This window comes from Aedes albopictus, chromosome 1 (genome assembly GCF_035046485.1).
Source record: "Aedes albopictus strain Foshan chromosome 1, AalbF5, whole genome shotgun sequence".
In the NCBI taxonomy this organism is placed as follows: domain Eukaryota; kingdom Metazoa; phylum Arthropoda; class Insecta; order Diptera; family Culicidae; genus Aedes; species Aedes albopictus.
In genome coordinates, this window is record NC_085136.1 from 257,953,758 (window position 1) to 257,973,295 (window position 19,538).

Here is a 19,538-nt window from a genome sequence, read left to right on the forward strand (position 1 = left end):
GGGCCTACAAAGCTTGATGCCGCACCCTGTCTAGCTAAATTGTCGGCGTTTTCATTTCCCAGAATTCCACAATGACCGGGCACCCAGTATAAAGTTATCTCGTTCCTACTGGCCAATTGCTTCAGAGAAATAATGCATTCCCACACTAGCTTTGATTGACACGTGAAAGCTTTTAGCGCATTTAGAGCCGCCTGACTGTCCGAAAAAATACAGATCTTGGCAAACCTATAATTTCTTTTCAGACAAATGTTGGCACACTCTAGAATGGCTTGAACTTCCGCTTGAAATACAGTGGGACTGCATCCCATTGGTATAGCCTTACTGATACCGGGGCCAAAAACACCAGCTCCAGTATTTTCTCCCATCTTGGACCCATCAGTATAAAATACAATAGAACCTGGACGTAAACTTGGCCCACCAGCATCCCAAACATAGCGACATGGTTTCACCACTTTGAAGGGAACATCATAGTTGGTCTTCGTTATCATCCAATCTTCTACTGTTTTTATGTCCATGTTTAATTTGAAGTCTTTGATGATCCTCAAATGTCCAGCAAGATCCCCGTCTAGGACTTTATTGTAACGTATAAACTGCAGGGCACTTTTTGCCGCTTGTAGTTTAACAAATTGATGCAATGGCAGTAAATTAAGAAGGGCATCCAAAGCAACTGATGGAGTGCTTTTCATTGCTCCTGTCATAGATATACATGCAAGTCTTTGTAACTTACTTAGCTTCTTTTGACAGGTTACCTCATTTGTTTTGGGCCACCAAACAAATGAAGCATAAGTAATCTTAGGCCGGACTATTGCAGCATAGATCCAGTGAATCATGTTAGGTCTAAGACCCCAGGTTTTTCCTAAGGCTTTGCTGCAGACCCAAAGGGCATTGGTACCCTTGGTTAAAACATTGTTTAAATGAGAATTCCAATTCAGTCTTTTGTCCAAAGTTACCCCAAGATGTTTAACTTCTTCTGAGAACTGAATTTGAACTCCATCTAAAGAAGGTTCAGTAAGATTAATTTTTAACCTTCTAGTAAAAGGTACAATTACAGTTTTTGAAGGGTTTACGTTTAATCCCTCCTCTCGGCACCATTTGATGGTAACATTCAACGCAGATTGTAGCCGGCTAGATATCGTGTCGTCATATTTTCCACGTATCAGAATAGCTACATCATCTGCGTATCCAATAACCTCAAAGCCTTGATTGATGAGTTTTTTAAGGAGTTCGTCCACTACCAAAGACCACAATAAGGGCGATAGTACTCCTCCTTGAGGACAGCCCGTCACAGATCTTACTGATAGTTGCGCACCTCCAAGAACGGAAGAGATCTCTCGATCTCTAAGCATCGATATTATTCATTCAATAATGCATTTATCCAAGCCCCTTGCTTCCATTGCAGAACGCATTGAGCTGTAGGATGCGTTATCGAATGCTCCTTCAATGTCGAGAAAAGCAACCACGGCTATTTCCTTGGCTTGAAACGATTTCTCAATTTTGCCGACTAGCGACTGTAGCGCTGTTATAGTAGATTTGCCTGTTTGATAAGCAAATTGAAACTTGCTTAGAGGCATTTCTACTAAGCTGGTAGACTTGACAAAGTCTAGCGAAGATTTGATTATACACATATTTATTGCTGACGAAAATTGCCTGGACAATTTGCATTTTTTTTTTTGAAAATTCATTTGGAATTTCTTTGGGAATTCCTTTGTCTGTTCCATTCATCTTAGTGAGTTACTATGGTGTTCAGGACTTTCTTTGGAAATTTCTTCAACAATTTGTTTGGAAAATCCATAAGTAATTCCTTTCAAATCTTCTTCGAAATTTTCATAGCAAACTTTTTTTTTAACTCATCTGGAAATTCTTTAGGTCATTATTTTTTGTAAATTTCTCAGACAATGATTTGGTATTTTTTTTCCCACAATTTAGACTCAGTTTTTATCATCCCGTTCAAGGAAATCTCAATGTAAAGATTCAGTTTGATCCGAAATATTAAAAAAATACAACGACTAAAAAGCAAAAACAGTTTGAAATTTGTGTTTATGGTTCCAATCCTTATCGAGAAAATTGTAGACGCACTGCAGTGCACTGTTTGGTATTGGATTTTCCATAGATTTAAAAAAAAAATCGGAACGGCTCCTGAGGGTTCCTGAGGGGGCTTTCAAGAAAGTTTCAGGGGGTTTTCAGAGGGATTTCGAGGTGTTGCAAGGTGCTTCAGGGGTATCAACTGGTATCAGGGAGTTTCAGGAGGGTTTGTCCTTAAACTACGTAAACTCTTAAGTGGAGGGAGAATCTGGCCAAAGTCTAAAATCCACAATCTACAATTACGAAGTTTACACACAGAGCCGAAGTGGTCTCCGGAAACTCTTGTTTGAGGTGTTTGCAATGATGTTCTATCGGGATTTCAAGGTGTACAAAAGCATTTCAAGCCTTTCCACGGGATTCGAGCGAGTTCCAGAGGGACTTCCAAAGGGATTCAAGGCGTTCCAGGTGGTTTCAGGATGTTTCGTAAAGTTTTCTGGGGTTTACACGGATTTCAGGGGGCTTACCAGACAGAATGAGGAAGTTTCAGACGGATTGAAAGGTGTTCACAGGGGAATTAGAGTGTATGTGATTTTGAGCCTTATTCATAGCACACTGGTGCCTTGGTGTTGGGTACCATCGCGTATGGATGTCGCTGACGATGCTACAAAGTGGGGCAAAGGTCCCGATATCAGCTCAGGCAGTCGCTGGTTCCAAGTGCTGACATTCTTGTACAAGCATCCGATCCGACAGCAAACGATGAAAAGAGAAAAACTCTTGGAGGAACTTCGTCCGATCCACCTACACCATAACGTTGCTAGGAAGCAGTTACTGCATTTGGAACGGTTACCAAATGCTATCAAGCATGTTCAAGTAGGACATCTACTGGTAGTGGTGAAAGATCGAATCCGAAATGGATGGTTGAGAGAACGAGACGGCGGCCGTATACGGGATGCGGAAGTAGCGACTGCCATTACAGGAGTGCTGGTTCGGTCAGTAGTGAAGCTGGCGGTTTTGGCAGTCAGTGGTACCGCTGAAGAAGACTTCAAGCAATCCGGATGCGTGAGATGTTCTGAACGACAAGAAATCAGCACTCCACAGGTACGAAAGGGTCACTCGATCCACTCGCAGCAGGAGACCATAGTAAGAATTGGTTGTGTTTAGTGTGGTGGTGGTGGTGGTGTAGTGTCTTTTTAGAATTGCTAATGTACACGATTGCGTTAAACGAATGTGTCATGCAATATAATTGAATTGTAGTTAGGTAGACACACATCACACAATGCAGTTATGATTTTCCTGACAACCCTGAAACCTCCTGAAATGCCCTTAATATCTCAAGAGCACCATTGGAAAGCTCCTGAAACCTCTTAAACTCACGGGAACTCCTTTGAAATCCCAGAATTTACCTGGAACATCTCCAGTACCTCCTGAAACCCAATAAAACTCCCACGAGCGCTCTTGAAATCCCCTGAACCCTCTTGGAATACCTCACTTGGAACGCCCCTGAAAACCTTTCAGAGGCCATCCAAAAACCAGGAGGGCGGTTTGGGCAAAGACCACGGTCCATACGAATATTACAATTTCTGTATAGACAAAATACCACGAATGGGGAGGGGGTTCGGAATCTCCCAAAAAATGACCACGTAGTTTATTGACAGCCCTTTGAAGCCTCTGGAACGTTCCTGAAACCTCCTGGAACTCCCCTGAAAAAAAAAAACACTCTGGAGCGCCCGTGAAACCCTTTAAAATCCTCTCTGGAACACTTCTGGAACTCCACTGAAATATCATGAACTACCTGGAAGCTTTTTAAACCCATGAAACCCTCTAAAGCCCCCTGGAACACTCACGGAAAGCAACAGGAATGCCCCTGCAACACCTCTGGGACGTCCCTGAAACACTATAAAGCGCCACTGAAACCCCCCATATGGCGCCCATGAACACCCCAGAAACGCCATTGGAAACCGCATGAAACCCTGTCAAGCAGTCGTGTCAACAGTTTAGGTTATGCCAGCGCAATTGAATTATGGGTTAAGAATGAAAGTGTGATTAGCAAAATAATTTATGTAGCGTAATCTGAGAACAAGTTGATCACCATGGGATCTACGTCGTACTTCAACCAATACAACAATTCTGTATCAATAGTGGTCGCGTCGTGTACTGAGTACACGCACCATTGAAAAGGCACAACATGAGCGTGGTGTCGTTGGGGGTAGCAGGAGACGCGACTGCTCGAGGAATAAAAGAAATTTTGACGTAAATCAATTTTGAACTTATTATTGTATAATACTTTTCACGCTAAATAATGCCAGGTTTCATATAAAAATATCGATTTTTCTGGATGTGTTATAAAGCTCGATGAAAGATTGTCTTTTAAAACATCACCTCTCATCCCAACAATGCCTTGTATACCAGATGACTAACACAACTCTTTTAACCCGTAAACACCCGGGACGATCTTCTGTAGGTAAAAATGCAATATCTTCTTTGTTTGAAAACATTTTACCCTGGATTTTTTATAGTCAAGGAGAATAGTTGTGCTAAGAAATGCATGGTACCTCCCCTATTTGCACCCGCCCCCCTTTTGCTGGGAGCCGATAATACGTGACTTTTTTGTATTTTTTTTATTAATCCCAGAGCTATTCTGAGGCCTCCAAAGTACTCCGAAGTTTGTAACACAAATCCAACATTCTGAACCAAATTTTATACACGATGAATGATCACAGTACATAGTCTACGGTACTCAAAAAGCTTTAAAGCACCCCTAGAAAAAAAAATCATGGTTCTTAAATAGGGTGATCTAGGTCATCCAAACTACTCTGGAATTCATTTCCTTAAGATCCACAACATGCCATCGTTTGTGTAGACCTCGCAATACTACCAGCAACTTGATATTGTGGTAGTTGGGCATCCCGTGAAATACAAATGGCCTCCAACACACTTTGAAGTTTGGGTTACGATATCTACCTACTGATTCATGCTTTAGTTGTAAAAGAAATATTCGTGGAATGTAGTTTTTGCTGCTGATGAAGCCTCGGTACACAGCTATAATGCCTTTGGTACATCCATGGGATATTCCAGGCTTTCCAAACTATTCTGGAATTAGGAACTTCAAGGTCTACAGGCTCTACTATTGCTTCTCTTGCCGATAGAGGCATAATTCTTTCACGATCGTGTCTGATGCACCTCATTATATTACGGGTATTTCTATATGTCGCTATTTGGGTGTCCAGTGGTATACAAAGGTACCCCAATGTATTTTGAAGTATGGGTCGCAATATCTGTAAATTTTGTGATATTTTTACTGTGGCGAATACTCGCGGAATATAATCTACGCTACAATTAGACTTCTTAGAGCCTCATAGTAGAATTCTGATCTAAGCAACATTCACTTGGTGATCTAGGGCATCAAAACTATTCTGGAATTAAGACCTTCAAGCTCTGCAAGCTCTACTCTTGTATCTCTTTACTTTATCGATGTAATTCTTTCACGATTGCCTCTGTTGTTTTTCATAATATTTTGAATATTTCTTTGTTTTACTTGTGCATCCACTGACATACAGTTAATCTTAATGGTATTTTGAACTATCGGAAATTACCCAAAAATTCCTCCAGGCCTTCCTCGGAAATTCTTCCAGGAGTCCCTGAAAAATTCACCGTGATGTTCTCCAAGGAACCTCGACGAATTCCTTGAAAATGCCATTGCCATGAAGCGCCCAGGGGGGGCTTAAGAGCCAATTTCAATATCCAGGGAGGCTTCGCAGTGTAATTTGAAGATTTTCTAGAAAGGGCTATTCGGATTCTAGGGGGGTCTAAGCCCTTCCTAGACCCCCCCCCCCCCCCCCCCCCCCGTATTTACGCCAATGGAAATGCCTCGAGGACTTTCAAGCATTTCTCTAGAAATTCCTCCAGGATTTCGTGAAGAAATTTTTCAAGGAAGTCCTATAGAATACTTCAGGAACTTCTTCAGGAATTCCTAGAAGAATTCTTTCAGGAATTCCCACAGGATTTTTTTAATATTTTTTTTTCAAGAATTCCTCTAGAAATTCCTCCATAAATAACTTGTGGACCCTCCAGGAAACTTTAAGAAATTCTTCTAGAAAATACTCCTGGGATTACTCTGATGCATATAGGAATAGATCCATGGAAGTTGTTAATCACGCACCTCTTGCCCGCTCTTCTATTCTATTTGGCATGCAATTCCTGTCACGTGCTTAATGAACCACTTGGTCATAAATCCTATTTTGGTAACAACAATTTGTGCCATACCACACCGAATTGGCGCCACTTCCAAATTGCCTGCCACGCAAATATCGCCAGACACCGGCACGACACCTGTGAAGAAAGTGTGATATTTAAAACAACTCTTTCACTCATCCATTCATTGGATCATCACGCGCCAACTGTCATCCACATGACAGACAGTCAGCGGCATCTTCTTGGCAGCAAGCACCAGCCAGCCGTCATCGTAGGTACAACAATCCTCCCAATGTCTACCTTGTAACGCTCGACACTTTGACGAGTGGCACACGTACGCCACCGCTCGTCACATTTCCCAACCATTCATCCGGCGATCCCTGCAGCATCCCTAACCCTACCGCGCAAGATTTATGGTGCTTCGCATCACGTGCAAGTGACAATTAACTGCATTGATTAGCATATTAGCTAGCCGGGAACTCGCGCTTCGCGCTTGAGTGATCGCATTAAATCCGCAACTTGTGCCGTCTGTCAAGCAACTTGCTTGCACCAAAAAAAGAAACATTTACAGTTTAAAGGGAATTGAGTTGCACGGGGGGATGTGTTCATCGAACACAGCAGCGCTAGGGATGCTCAAATTGAAAGTATTTTTTTCAACGACGAGCAGGCGGCGACATTCGCAAGCTGCGACGTTTCAGCGCCACGTGCCTATCATTCCGGAACTAATGCCTACCTTTAGGCGTTTTGGTCGATTTAGCGCACACTCTCGCTCTTGTTCTTCGATTCTGAGAGCAACGCTCCTTCGTATACAAAAAGTTAAACCGTGTAGCAAAAATGTTTCAAAAATAAATTCTCCGAAAAACACCGACTCAACGCCACAGCCGCGAGTATGGCTGTACACACGCGACACCTGTCGTCGATACGTCATATTAATATGCACTGAGTGCCGCCGACTTTTACCATTTCGGAGGAGCTACCCCGCCGATGCGATGATGATGATGACGATGATTGAGACGCTGTTGAAATCCCGCTCATAACAGTTTCACAGTTTTGTCCATCCACGTGATGACTTAAGCTTGTCAGCCGCCTGTTGAACATGGATTCGGCCGTTCGTAATCTTCCGGCCGTACTGCAACGAATCTAAGCGTGTTCATATTCTAGACTTTCTGTCTTATTCTGACGTAACGTAACGTCCCATCTGAAACAAAGCTTGCTTTTCAGCTTAATGTTCTATGAACACTTCCACAGTTATTAACTGAGACCTTCCTCTGTCAGTGACAATTTTGCATATGTATGTCATCTTGTAGGCACGCAGAAACTCTATGTCCAAGAAATTCTGAAATTTACTTTACGAAAAATGCCTGAACCTACCGGGAATTGAATCCGTCCGTTAACCTTTTGACATAATGGCTTTGGATCCGGTGCCTCATCCTACCATATAACACATCAACCTAATGTTTTACCTTTTCTTATCCATATACTTTCAGGCCGTTGAAAACGTCGAACAACAGGTCACTAGCACCACCAGCAGTACAACCAAATCCTCATCGGCCACCGTATCGGAGAACCAGCAAATCTACCAACACCAGGAATCGTACGTAGAGCAGGTCTCGTCCGTGTCCAAATCCAAACTATTCCACCAGCAAACCGCGTGCGAGGAGTTCCTCGTAAGTTCTTCCCCCTTCAAAGCTATACATTGACGCTTCCCAGAAAATCTCACGTCCTTCCCCTTTCCGTTTCAGGTCCGCGAACGCCAGCTAGTCAACGGCAGCAGCAGCAACAGCAACAACAAGTACGAAAACGGTTTGAGTAACGGTCATCACGCTACCACAAACGGTAACCACGTGCACTCGTCGTCGGCGACTTCGGTTAACGCCGTTAACAATACCAGTAGCAGCAGTAGTGTAAGCAAAACTAGTTCAGCAGTACAGGAAACCTGCACCACCAGCAGTAGTAGTACCAGCCATAGCAGTAGTGCCGTTACTAGCACTGGTGCAGCTAATCGGTTGCGCGATTTCAAGCTCGAGCGGTTGAATCTTCCGCAGACCGGGGGTGCAGTGAGCGGTAAGTACCCATAAGGGATTTCTACTGAATTTGGGTCTTAATGGAATTTCGGTTGAATAATTCGCAAACCCACAAACTTTCACGGGTGTTCGCCCAACAACGGATAACACAAAACAGGGGAACTATGTTTGAACCGCATGTCAAATCTACATACAAATTTCGGAGGCACAAATCTAACAAATAAACGTACGAATAAATGAGTGCACTGCCAGTTGCGAGTTCACACGATCAGCGAATATTGAGACCACATCGGGGTCTATGTTTATACCATGATTATTTGTTAAATTTATTTCACCTTGTTTTCTTTGTGAAATTGCTGAAATGAGAGCTAATTCGTTAACTTTATACATGTGCATCACTTTAAAAGAAAATTCATGTTAGAAAGGTAAAAAAATGAATGGCTGGTTGAAAAATTTCAAGACGAGTGAACTCCGAATTCATCGGTACACTCTTCTATCGTTTTTTTTGCACGAGTTCACTATAAATTGACGTTTATTGATGTTTATAAACACTAGAGCAGGGCCGTTTCTAATCAGAATTCAGGGATTCTAATTGGAAGTGGCCACGCTCTAGTGTCAAAATTCTCGGATCTATGCGCGTGTTCATCCACTTGACTTTTGGGCACTGCAATGTTATCTAGGTGGCATTGGGAACCAGTTCATTTTCTGTAAACACGACAACGTTCAAACGTTAAATTAGTGAACTCGTGCACAGATCCATAGCCTTACAGATCGATGAACAAGTTCACTAAATTTACGCAGACAGGGCATTGTTCACCAGTTTACGAGAAATGAACTCGTTCCCATGGCCTACTAAATAATATGGTATCGCTCAATCGTGACGAGTGAATACGTGCATTAGTCCATAGATAAATGTTGGCAATGAATTTATCCACCTGTGAACTGAAACTGAAACTGATAACCACTGGATAAATCCATAAGCCAGTCATTGATTCCATTGGTTCATGTAAAATGATTCCATGGTTTGCAAAGACGATAACCAGAAAGTGTCTTTGACTATGAAAAAGATAATGGATCACTAAAATAACTAAAACGGCCGCTATGAATTGAACAGATAGCGCCACCGTAGCCTTGTGTGTTTGACGTAACTCGACAGCTGTCACTGTGCTACCGTCCATATACGGTGGCGCTTTTGTTTTGAAGCGGTGAGTAGCGGAAAAGTCGGCTTCAATGATCCATTTGCTTCATCAGATTACTTATAAATGACGTAGTTAGTACGAGAAGATATAAAACGTGTAAAATTTAACGCAATAAAGCTTAGGATGGACAAAAACAGATGGGTCTTCAAAGATTAGAATAAAAATGTCTCCGACGGATAGGTAAATTCTACAAAGACTTACTGTGGTGATTCCTCTTAGAACGTGTATAAAAATTTCTCTGAAAAATTACTAGGATCAAATAATAGTATTGAAATTATTCATTTCCTCGCTTGTTATTAATATCATTTCTTTATTATACCGATTTTCAGTCACAAGTTGGTTGATCACTTGACAAAAGGATTATTTAAACGATATTTTTTGGATATAATGAAGTCAAATCTACGAGTGCTGTAAGAATCGAGTTATGCAACGAGTTGCATACAACATTTTTTGCAATGACAATAAACTTTCACTAGTACACGATCATATCCGTCAGTACCATCGTACTTCACGGTGATTTAATGAGAACGACCACGTGCTCGAGACGATATTTGGATCAAGCAAATCGTGCTATAAACGTTACAATTTTGCCAGTTCTTGCTGTGGAAACTTTAGTTATGGATCAAACAATTGCATTATGATTCATAATGCAACTGAAATGAGTTGCATTATCAACCATAATGCAATTGTTTGGTATAGTCCGGAAAAGTATGCTGTTTCGTTACTGAAAGGGATAGTATAAACATAGAATTTATAGTGTCGAGTTTTAAAATAGTAGTTTACGCAACAAGGTGCAAAAGAAGATTTTCTCAGCACGAGTCGTACATTTATTCAACGAGGCTAGCCGAGTTGGATAATTATGACGAGTGCTGTAAAAATCGAGTTCTGCACTGAGTTGCGTACAACGTATTTCTTGCAATTTCATAAATTACCACTTGACGATAGTTTTCAACAATTTGTTTTCGTCAAACTGCACACTGATGTTCAAAGCCATGTTTAAGAAAGTCTGATCATAGCAGGTTATACTGTGCCGTTGTCACAATTTTTCAAACCTGGGTCCAGAAAGCATCAAGAAGTTGATCGAAATTGAAAACAGTGCTATAATGGTTCATTACGCAACGCAAATCAGTGCTGTAATGGTTCATTACAGCACTGATTTGCTTTGCTTAATGAACCATTACAGTACTGTTTTCAGTTTTGATCAACTTCTTGATGCAGCAGATATCACTGCTGCTAAGAATGTAGACCTGCTCTTCGGGGTAGTTCGATTGATCTGGAATATCTTAATACCACTTTGAAATGATTCATACAATTCCGAGGAGTTCACATTTAATAGTTGAATATGTAATGCTAGTACAAATACAGTAATACCTATCAGTCTTTAAATAAATTCAGCAATCAAAGGCAACGTTACTCAATACGACCACTGTTACTATTGTAAATTTGAAGTTCTTCTCATCGGTGTAGTTTGGTCTGGATCTGGAACATCCCAGATGAATTTTGGAATGGTTCGAATAATTCCAAGTGGGTCATAGATTGTAGTTGGACAACATTTCATAGCGAAATTAATTACTGTACAGCTGTAGACGTCAAGGACTAAACTCCAGGATAGTTTGGATTGTCCTGAATGTCCCAAAGATATAACAGATATTATTTATTAGTCTACCAAGGAACCCGTTAACCATATTAAGTGATGCAACTACTATAACACTCTGTAAAATGGATATGACTACTGTTAGGAGTGTAGACCTGAAGTTCTGTTCTTCGGAATAGTTCAGTTGGTCTATAATATCCCTAAAGAATTTTGGAATGATTTGTTGAATCATAGTTGAAAATGTGGTGTTTCAGATAACAGCAAAAAAAACAACAACGTAACGACTGCCGTAGATGTCAAGGACTAAACTCCAGGAGAGTTCGGAAGACGCTAAATATCTCAAAAGTATGCAATAATTTATATCAGTCTTCAAGTAGATCCAGAAGTTTTAGTTGATTATGAAACGTTACTTTTTATAGCGGATATGACTACTAGTACGGTTATAGATTTGAGATTCTAAACTTCAAGATAGTTTGGATGACCTGCATTATCCTAATAATGTCTATGAATGGCTTCCGTGGTTCCAAGAAATTCACAGATTACAGCAGATTATGCAATGTTTCAATTGGTTGATGAAATGACCAAACAAGTCCTGTAGATTTGAAAGACTGAGTTTCAGAACAGTTTGGGTCAGTTTGAATATCCCAAGATATGTTTCATATTCTATTGCTTCCTAGAGATTCATGTGGGTTGATTATTGTTATTATTGTCAACTTTTTATTGGAGGTGATAATGCTCCTCATCCTGATTATCACCCACGTTATCTTTCATGTCCAGCAGGTTGGCGTCGGTCGATGGGAGTATTATAAATTTGAACCAGTAGCTTCATCGAAATATGTGTTGCTCCGGGAGGTAGGTGTTGAGGAACAGGATACTTCCATCTTCTCCTGCGGGCTACTGAGAAACTGGTCTTCAGCATTGGCAAGCTGGCTCAGTCAATTTGGCTCTCACACGATTCAGAGAGGAGTCATCATCTTGTAGATTGTTTGTTGAATTTGTACTCATTGTTGGTGCCATGAGGGACTGGAAAAGAAAGGTTCACTGTACTATGTAGATCGTGCCATAGAGCGACAGCTTTCTGGGGTATTTATTAGCGTGGTTCAAAAAATCGTTTTTGCTCCACACCGCTTATTCGATTCATAACCAGATTCTATGCCTTCTCCCAAAATTTGAGCTCATTTGGTTGAAAATTGAGACTGCACAAGCCCTTCAAAGTTTGTATGGGAATTACTATGGGAAAACGATGTTTTTCATTCAATCAACCGTAGTATTCCCCCAAGTGCCCTAGAGCGTTAGTTGACCCTTGGTACTCCTAGGCTACTCTATCGACCACAACGTCAGGGAGCTGGAGGGGAGTTCAAAAGAAGATTAACTGACAGGCTTACGAAAAGTCTCAACAACCTGCATCCCTCTAACATTTTTGAATCTCCCGTGAAACATCCTATAACCCAATGGAAGCCCCTGATACTTCAAAATTTCATCTGAATCTCAACAGAAATCCCCACCCCAAATCCATTGAAATTCTCCACCCCTAAAATCTCTCTGCCTTTCCACATGAAATCGCTGTTGCAATCTCTTTTCCAGCCACTATCCTGCCATTGCTCTCCATCCCACCTAATGTCTCCTCTCTTTGAATTCCTCTGAGCTCCCCCTTTGTCCCCTTCATTCAACCTCCCTTTTGTCCCAACCCATTTACGCTCTCTAAGATCCCTTTGTGTCCGCCCGCTTCCCTCTTTAACCACTAAGGGACCCCTTAATGCCAACCTTTTAAACCCTCAAGGACTCCGCTTTCCCCGGCCCTTTCCTCAACATGCCTTTAAGAAGTTTCATTGCAGTAGTGGAGGAGATACTAAGGCACATATTCTAATTATTCTTTCCTTAGCTAAAACTACAATGAAATTGAAAAATTCTAAAAAGTGTTCCTTAGGGTATTAACTGCTGCTTTCTTCAATTTGAACCAAACCGAACATGACAATCCGGCGTGCCGGGAGCAAGACTGTATCTAAATCATCAAATACAGCTGGCGCAAATAAATTGAAGTTAACATTAAATTTTCTTCCAAAATCTTTGGAAAATTGGATAATATTTACATGCTAGTGCTACTCGTCTTCTATTGGACTACATCATCCGTATTTCTAGAAATACTTCGAAACACACTTAATGAATTGTACCGAACTCGGTTGAACTTGAATCGAGATATTTATCTGCTTAATGTTTTCCACCCCAAATGTCAAACAAACCGAAGTAATCGGTTGTAGCTTAAAGAAGACAGCGATATAATGAATCAAGAGTAGTCGAAAACCGAATCCAACGCAAAAATAAAAAAAATACTATGAGGAATACATGATTGCTCAGGTGCGAGAAGGTATGGGACAGAATGATGTGTGAAGATTTTACGAAACTGTAGAGAGAAGTTGATCGGAGAGTCTTGGAGTCTTCGAACGTAAAGTGCTGCGAACAATACTCGATGGTGAACTTAAGGACGGCATCGCATGGACTACAAACTGTACCTTATACTTTATGGAGATGGAAGCGAATAAAACACGACAGGCTGCGGTTGGTTCGACGCTAAATATGAAGAGAAATCGATAGTTGGCGATAGTAGTAGAACTAAAGTCGTCCACCTAAACTGATGAAATTTCCCTTAGTGCATTCAGTGCTGATCGCGGGGGAGTGACGTAACATTTTCCACCCATCAGCTTCCAAAGTGTACCTACATGTGTCATCGCGCCATCATCGCTCGCAAACATCTCGTCGGAAAAACAACGCTGATATTCGGGGTACCATTCCAGCCCAGCCAAGCCCAAGCTGTGACGATTTGGTTTGGAGCGAAAGCCGCCGCCACACGAAACGCGATATTTATAGAGCACGCAATGCAATCCCCTCAACTGGTCGTTGGTTGATCATCGGCGGATCTACCATGTACCTACACCATGTGTTACATGTCTCAGCAATATTATTGCAACAACTTACTACACACCTTTCCTTGAACTCGACTCGACCGACGCGTCCAACGTGCTCAAGGCTTTGAATAGGTTGGTGTCATTTTCAAACGTGGTTTTACGAGCTTGCGCTCGGTTGTTTTATGGGTTCGCTAGGTGGTCACTCATCGATTACCATCGAACAGAGTTCACAGGTTTGTCTGCTCACATGTGAGTGGGGTGAGGAACTTGTCAAAAATCAATCGATACAGTTTCAAAATAGTTTCTCAAATTTCAGTTTGAAATCAATAGCAATCATTCGCTATTGACATCACATGTCATTCATTCCTTACAGCGCAGGATCTCATGCATCAGTCATCATTCAGCAAGATTAGTTGTGATTGGTGGGCGTCCATTGTGGAAGGAAATGTGGGGGCGTTTGTTGGATGAGTTCTGCCATGCGGTAATGTTTCCCGGCTGCAGTTTACGACGATTTTCCGCATCGTAAATTGGTGCCATTTGATGTTGATTGTTGGCGTTTTGTCAACTTGGGAATTGCGTTACAGCCCATTAGTGGCAAAACAATGGGGGAGTTGGATTTATGAGACGAGATGCGTGTGTGTTTTGTTTCGTTGTTTATGAACATTGAGGTACCTATATAATAGTATAAGTATGAAACGCTTGAGGAGGTTCCCCTAGCATACTTGGCTTACCGTTCAGACTACGGCCTGAGTATTCTCTGCTGTATGTAGGAGTCTTCACCATTCTACTCGGTCCATGGCTGTGTGTCTCCAGTCTCGCACTCTGCGAAAGGTCCGCAAATCGTCTCGCACTTGATCGACCCACCTAGCTCGTTGTGCACCACGCCCTCTTGTACCGGTCGAATCGTTCTCGTGATTATCGGGTTGCTATCCGGCATCCTGATGACGTGATCCGCCCACCGTAGCCTCCCGATTTTCACAGTTTGGACGATGGTTGGTTTTGTCAGCAACTGATGCAGCTCGTGGTTCATTCGCATTCTCCAAGTCCCGTCTTCCATCTGTACTTCGCCGTAGATGGTACGCAACATCTTCTTGGTTCTCTGCACGTAGAGTTCACGTTTCGCGCCCATAGAGGACTATCGGTATAATCAGCGTTTTGAAGCTGGTTAACTTCGTGTGACGGCGAACTTTGTTCGATCGTAGAGTACTGCGGAGTGCAAATGAAGCTCGATTTCCTGCCACAATGCGTCTCTGAATTGCTCTGCTAGTATCGTTTTCGGCGGTCACCAGTGCGCCCAAGTACACGAACTATTCAATCGTCTCAATTTCATCACTGTCGATTGAAATACGGGATGGTGGGCACATTTGATCCTTCCTAGAGCCCTTTGCCATCATGTATTTTGTCTTCGACACATTAATGACTATTCCTATTTGCCTGGCTTCATTCTTCAGTCGCATGCACGCTTCCGCCATTGTCTCAAATTTGTGAGCTATAACATCAATATAAATGTCGGGGCCCGTGGCGCAGTGGTCCACACGTTCGCTTCATAAGCGGATGGTCATGGGTTCGAACCCAGCCCCGGCACTTGCAATTTTTCGTCAGTTGCTCTTCCCCCCGAGAGCAGCTGGCACCTGACCCTCTTCGGAGCATATAGCTCTAACGGACCCGGAATTTGGATATCGGCGAACCGCAACTCATAATGGACCCCCAATCGGACTGGAAAAGGAACAACAGCCACACATCAGCATCATCGTGCTCATCAGTCTACCATGGACAGGGTAGAAAAGTTGAAGCAGAACAAGACACCAGTTCGAAATAGTTGAATTAGAATAGAATACATGTAGGCGCTGTACGTAATGTAAGTGCAGCGTCCAATTGGAATCGCTCACGTAGTGCCCTAGTGGACAAAAGAGCTGTAAATTAGGTTAAGTGAGTAAGAATAAAAAAAAAAAAAAAACATCAATATCATTAGCGAAACCAAGCAGCTGAACGAACTTCGTGAAAATCGTTCCACTCGTGTTTATCCCCGATCTCCTAATTACACCATCTAAAGCAATGTTGAACAGCAAACACGAAAGACCATCACCTTGCCGTAGCCCTCTGCGAGATGCGAAGAGACTCGAGAGTGTCGCTGAAACTCGAACTACGTACATCACTCGATCCATCGTCGCCTTGATCAATCGTATCAGTCGTGCATATGCTGCCATAGCTGGTCTCGACCGATTGTATCATACGCCGTTTTAAGATCGATGAACTAGTGATGTTTGGGCACGTTGTATTCGCGGCATTTATGCAACATCAGGCGGATGGCGAACAACTGGTTGCGCGATAGTTCCCGAAATCCAACTTGTCGCCCTTTTTGTAGATGGGACACACGATACCTTCCATCCATTCCTCCGGTAATACTTCCTCCTCCGAAATCTTGATAATGACCCATTGTAGCGCTCCCACCAGTGCTTCTCCGCCGTATTTTGGAAGCTCGCTTGGCATTTGATCTGCTCCAGTGGCTTTGTAGTTTTTTAACTGGCCAACCTCCTCCTCAATCTCTTGGAGGTTAGGGGCTAATTAGGTGGCAACTTGGTAAATCAAGTGCTGCATAATATTTTACTCGTGATAATTAATTTACACGATGCTTTATAGTATGTTTCAAATGTTTAGATTTTCATTTATTTTGCTTCAAGGTCTAAAAATACTGCAATTTACCCCATTTGATGGTACATATTAACCTTAACAGTACCAAGTTCCAACACCAATTTTTCAAAATTTTGTAGCTATTACTTTAGTTTATCTGATTTTGGTAATAATTTTACAGAAAATCTAAAAATAGTTTCATTTGTGATATATGGAATGGAATTTTATAAATTTTAAGTAGTGCCCGAATCATGGTGGAAAAACCTGAGGTACCTAGGGAACCCGAAAATAAAAGTGTGGAGACTCCATTGATAACCATCGACACAGTGCCTGCTTACATTCATTTCATTTATTTAGTTAACATCAAATTCATGATAATACTGAATCAACAATTTGCCGCCATAATACTCGATTTGCAGCTGCAGCTCTCCAACGTCGGTCACGCCCAACACTCGCCAGATCACGCTCCACCTGGTCCGCCCATCGTGCTCTCTGCGCTCCACGCCTTCTTGTACCAACCGGATGGTTAGCAAACACCAACTTTGCAGGGTTGTTGTCCGGCATTCTTGCAACATGCCCTGCCCACCGTATCCTTCCGGCTTTGGCTACCTTCTGGATGCTGGGTTCGCCATAAAGTGCAGCGAGCTCGTGGTTCATCCTTCTCCGCCACACACCGTTCTCCTGCACGCCGCCGAAGATCGTCCTTAGCACCCGTCGCTCGAAAACTCCGAGTGCTTGCATGTCCTCCTCGAGCATCGTCCACGTCTCGTGCCCGTAGAGAACCACCGGTCTTATTAACGTCTTGTACATGGTACATTTGGTGCGGGGGTGAATCTTTTTTGACCGCAGTTTCTTCTGGAGCCCATAATAGGCACGACTTCCACTGATGATGCGCCTTCGTATTTCACGGCTCACGTTATTGTCAGCCGTTAGCAAGGAACCGAGGTAGACGAATTCTTCTACCACCTCGAAAGTATCCCCGTCTATCGTAACACTGCTGCCAAGGCTTGTCCTGTCTCGCTCAGTCCCACCTACCAGCATGTACTTTGTCTTAGCCGCATTCACCACCAGTCCGACCTTTGCTGCTTCACGTTTCAGGCGGGTGTACTGTTCTGCCACCGTTCCAAATGTCCTAGCAATAATATCCATGTCATCCGCAAAACATACAAATTGGCTGGATTTCGTGAAGATCGTACCCCGGCTGTTGAGCCCGGCTCGTCGCATAACACCTTCCAGGGCGATGTTGAATAGTAGGCAGGAAAGTCCATCACCTTGTCGTAGTCCCCGTCGAGATTCAAATGAACTGGATAGTTCACCCGAAATCCTTACGCTGTTCTGCACACCGTCCATCGTTGCTCTTATCAGTCTAGTCAGCTTCCCGGGAAAGCTGTTCTCGTCCATAATTTTCCATAGCTCTGTGCGGTCGATACTGTCGTATGCCGCTTTGAAGTCGATGAACAGGTGATGCGTTGGGACCTGGTATTCACGGCATTTCTGGAGGATTTGCCGTACGGTGAAGATCTGGTCCGTTGTCGACCGGCCGTCGATGAAACCGGCTTGGTAACTTCCCACGAACTCATTTACTTTAGGTGAAAGACGACGGAAGATGATCTGGGATAGCACTTTGTAGGCGGCATTCAAAATGGTGATCGCTCGAAAGTTCTCACACATTAACTTGTCGCCTTTCTTGTGGATGGGACAGATTATCCCTTCCTTCCACTCCTCCGGTAGCTGTTCGGTTTCCCAGATCTTGACTACTAACTGGTGCAGACAGGTGGCCAACTTTTCCGGGCCCATCTTGATGAGTTCCGCTGCGATACCGTCCTTACCAGCCGATTTGTTGTTTTTGAGCTGGTGGATGGCATCCTTAACTTCCCTCAGCGTGGGAGTTGGTTCGTTCCCGTCCTCTGCTGCACCAACATAGTCATTTCCTCCGCTCCCTTGGTCCTCCGTGCCTACATTCTCTTCGCCATTCAGGTGCTCGTCGAAGTGCTGCTTCCACCTTTCGATCACCTCACGTTTGTCCGTCAGGAGGCTCCCGTCCTTATCCCTGCAGATTTCGGCTTGCGGCACGTAGCCTTTGCGGGATGCGTTGAGCTTCTGGTAGAACTTGCGTGTTTCCTGTTCCATTTCCTCGCACTCCGCTTCTTCCAGGCGGTGCTTTTTCTCCCGGAAGAGACGGGTCTGCTGCTTCCGCTTCTGTCTGTATCGCTCCACATTCTGTCGGGTTCCATGCTGCAGCATTACCGCCCGCGCTGCATCCTTCTCCTCCAGAACCGCTCTGCACTCCTCGTCGAACCAATCGTTTCGTCGACTCCGTTCTACGTACCCGATAGTGCTCTCAGCTGCGTTGTTGATGGCTGCTTTGATTGTACTCCAGCAGTCCTCTAGAGGGGCCACATCGAGCACACCCTCGTCCGACAACGCTGCCTCGAGATTCTGCGCGTATGCGGTGGCGACATTCGGTTGCTTCAGTCGCTCTAGATCGTACCGGGGCGGCCGCCGGTAATGTACGTTGTTAATAACGGAGAGTTTTGGGCGCAGTTTAACCATCACCAGGTAGTGATCGGAGTCGATATTAGCGCCACGATAGGTCCTGACGTCGATAATGTCGGAGAAGTGCCGTCCATCAATCAGAACGTGGTCGATTTGCGATTCCGTTTGTTGTGGTGATCTCCAGGTGTAACGATACGGGAGGCTGTGCTGGAAGAAGGTGCTACGAATGGCCATGTTCTTGGAGGCGGCGAAATCGATGAGGCGTAGGCCATTTTCGTTCGTCAGCTGGTGGGCGCTGAACTTTCCAATCGTCGGTCTGAATTCCTCCTCCTGGCCTACCTGAGCGTTTAGATCCCCTATGATGATCTTGACGTCGTGGTTTGGGCAGCGGTCGTACTCGCGTTCGAGCTGCGCGTAAAATGCGTCTTTGTCATCATCAGTGCTTCCGGAGTGAGGGCTGTGCACGTTTATTATGCTA

The 19,538-nt window shown here is 43.5% G+C and overlaps 1 protein-coding gene across 6 annotated transcripts in view; it reads left to right on the plus strand.

The window, feature by feature from the left end:
- The window catches only part of LOC109400433 (filamin-A), a 365,952-nt gene that overhangs the window by 234,860 nt on the left and 111,554 nt on the right, over positions 1-19,538 (plus strand). For all 6 annotated transcript variants that reach the window (XM_062846659.1, XM_062846655.1, XM_062846658.1 and 3 more), the window contains 2 exons: positions 7,701-7,880; positions 7,956-8,277. In XM_062846659.1, the coding sequence (XP_062702643.1) occupies positions 7,701-7,880; positions 7,956-8,277 (502 nt within the window). The remainder of the gene's footprint in view (positions 1-7,700; positions 7,881-7,955; positions 8,278-19,538) is intronic.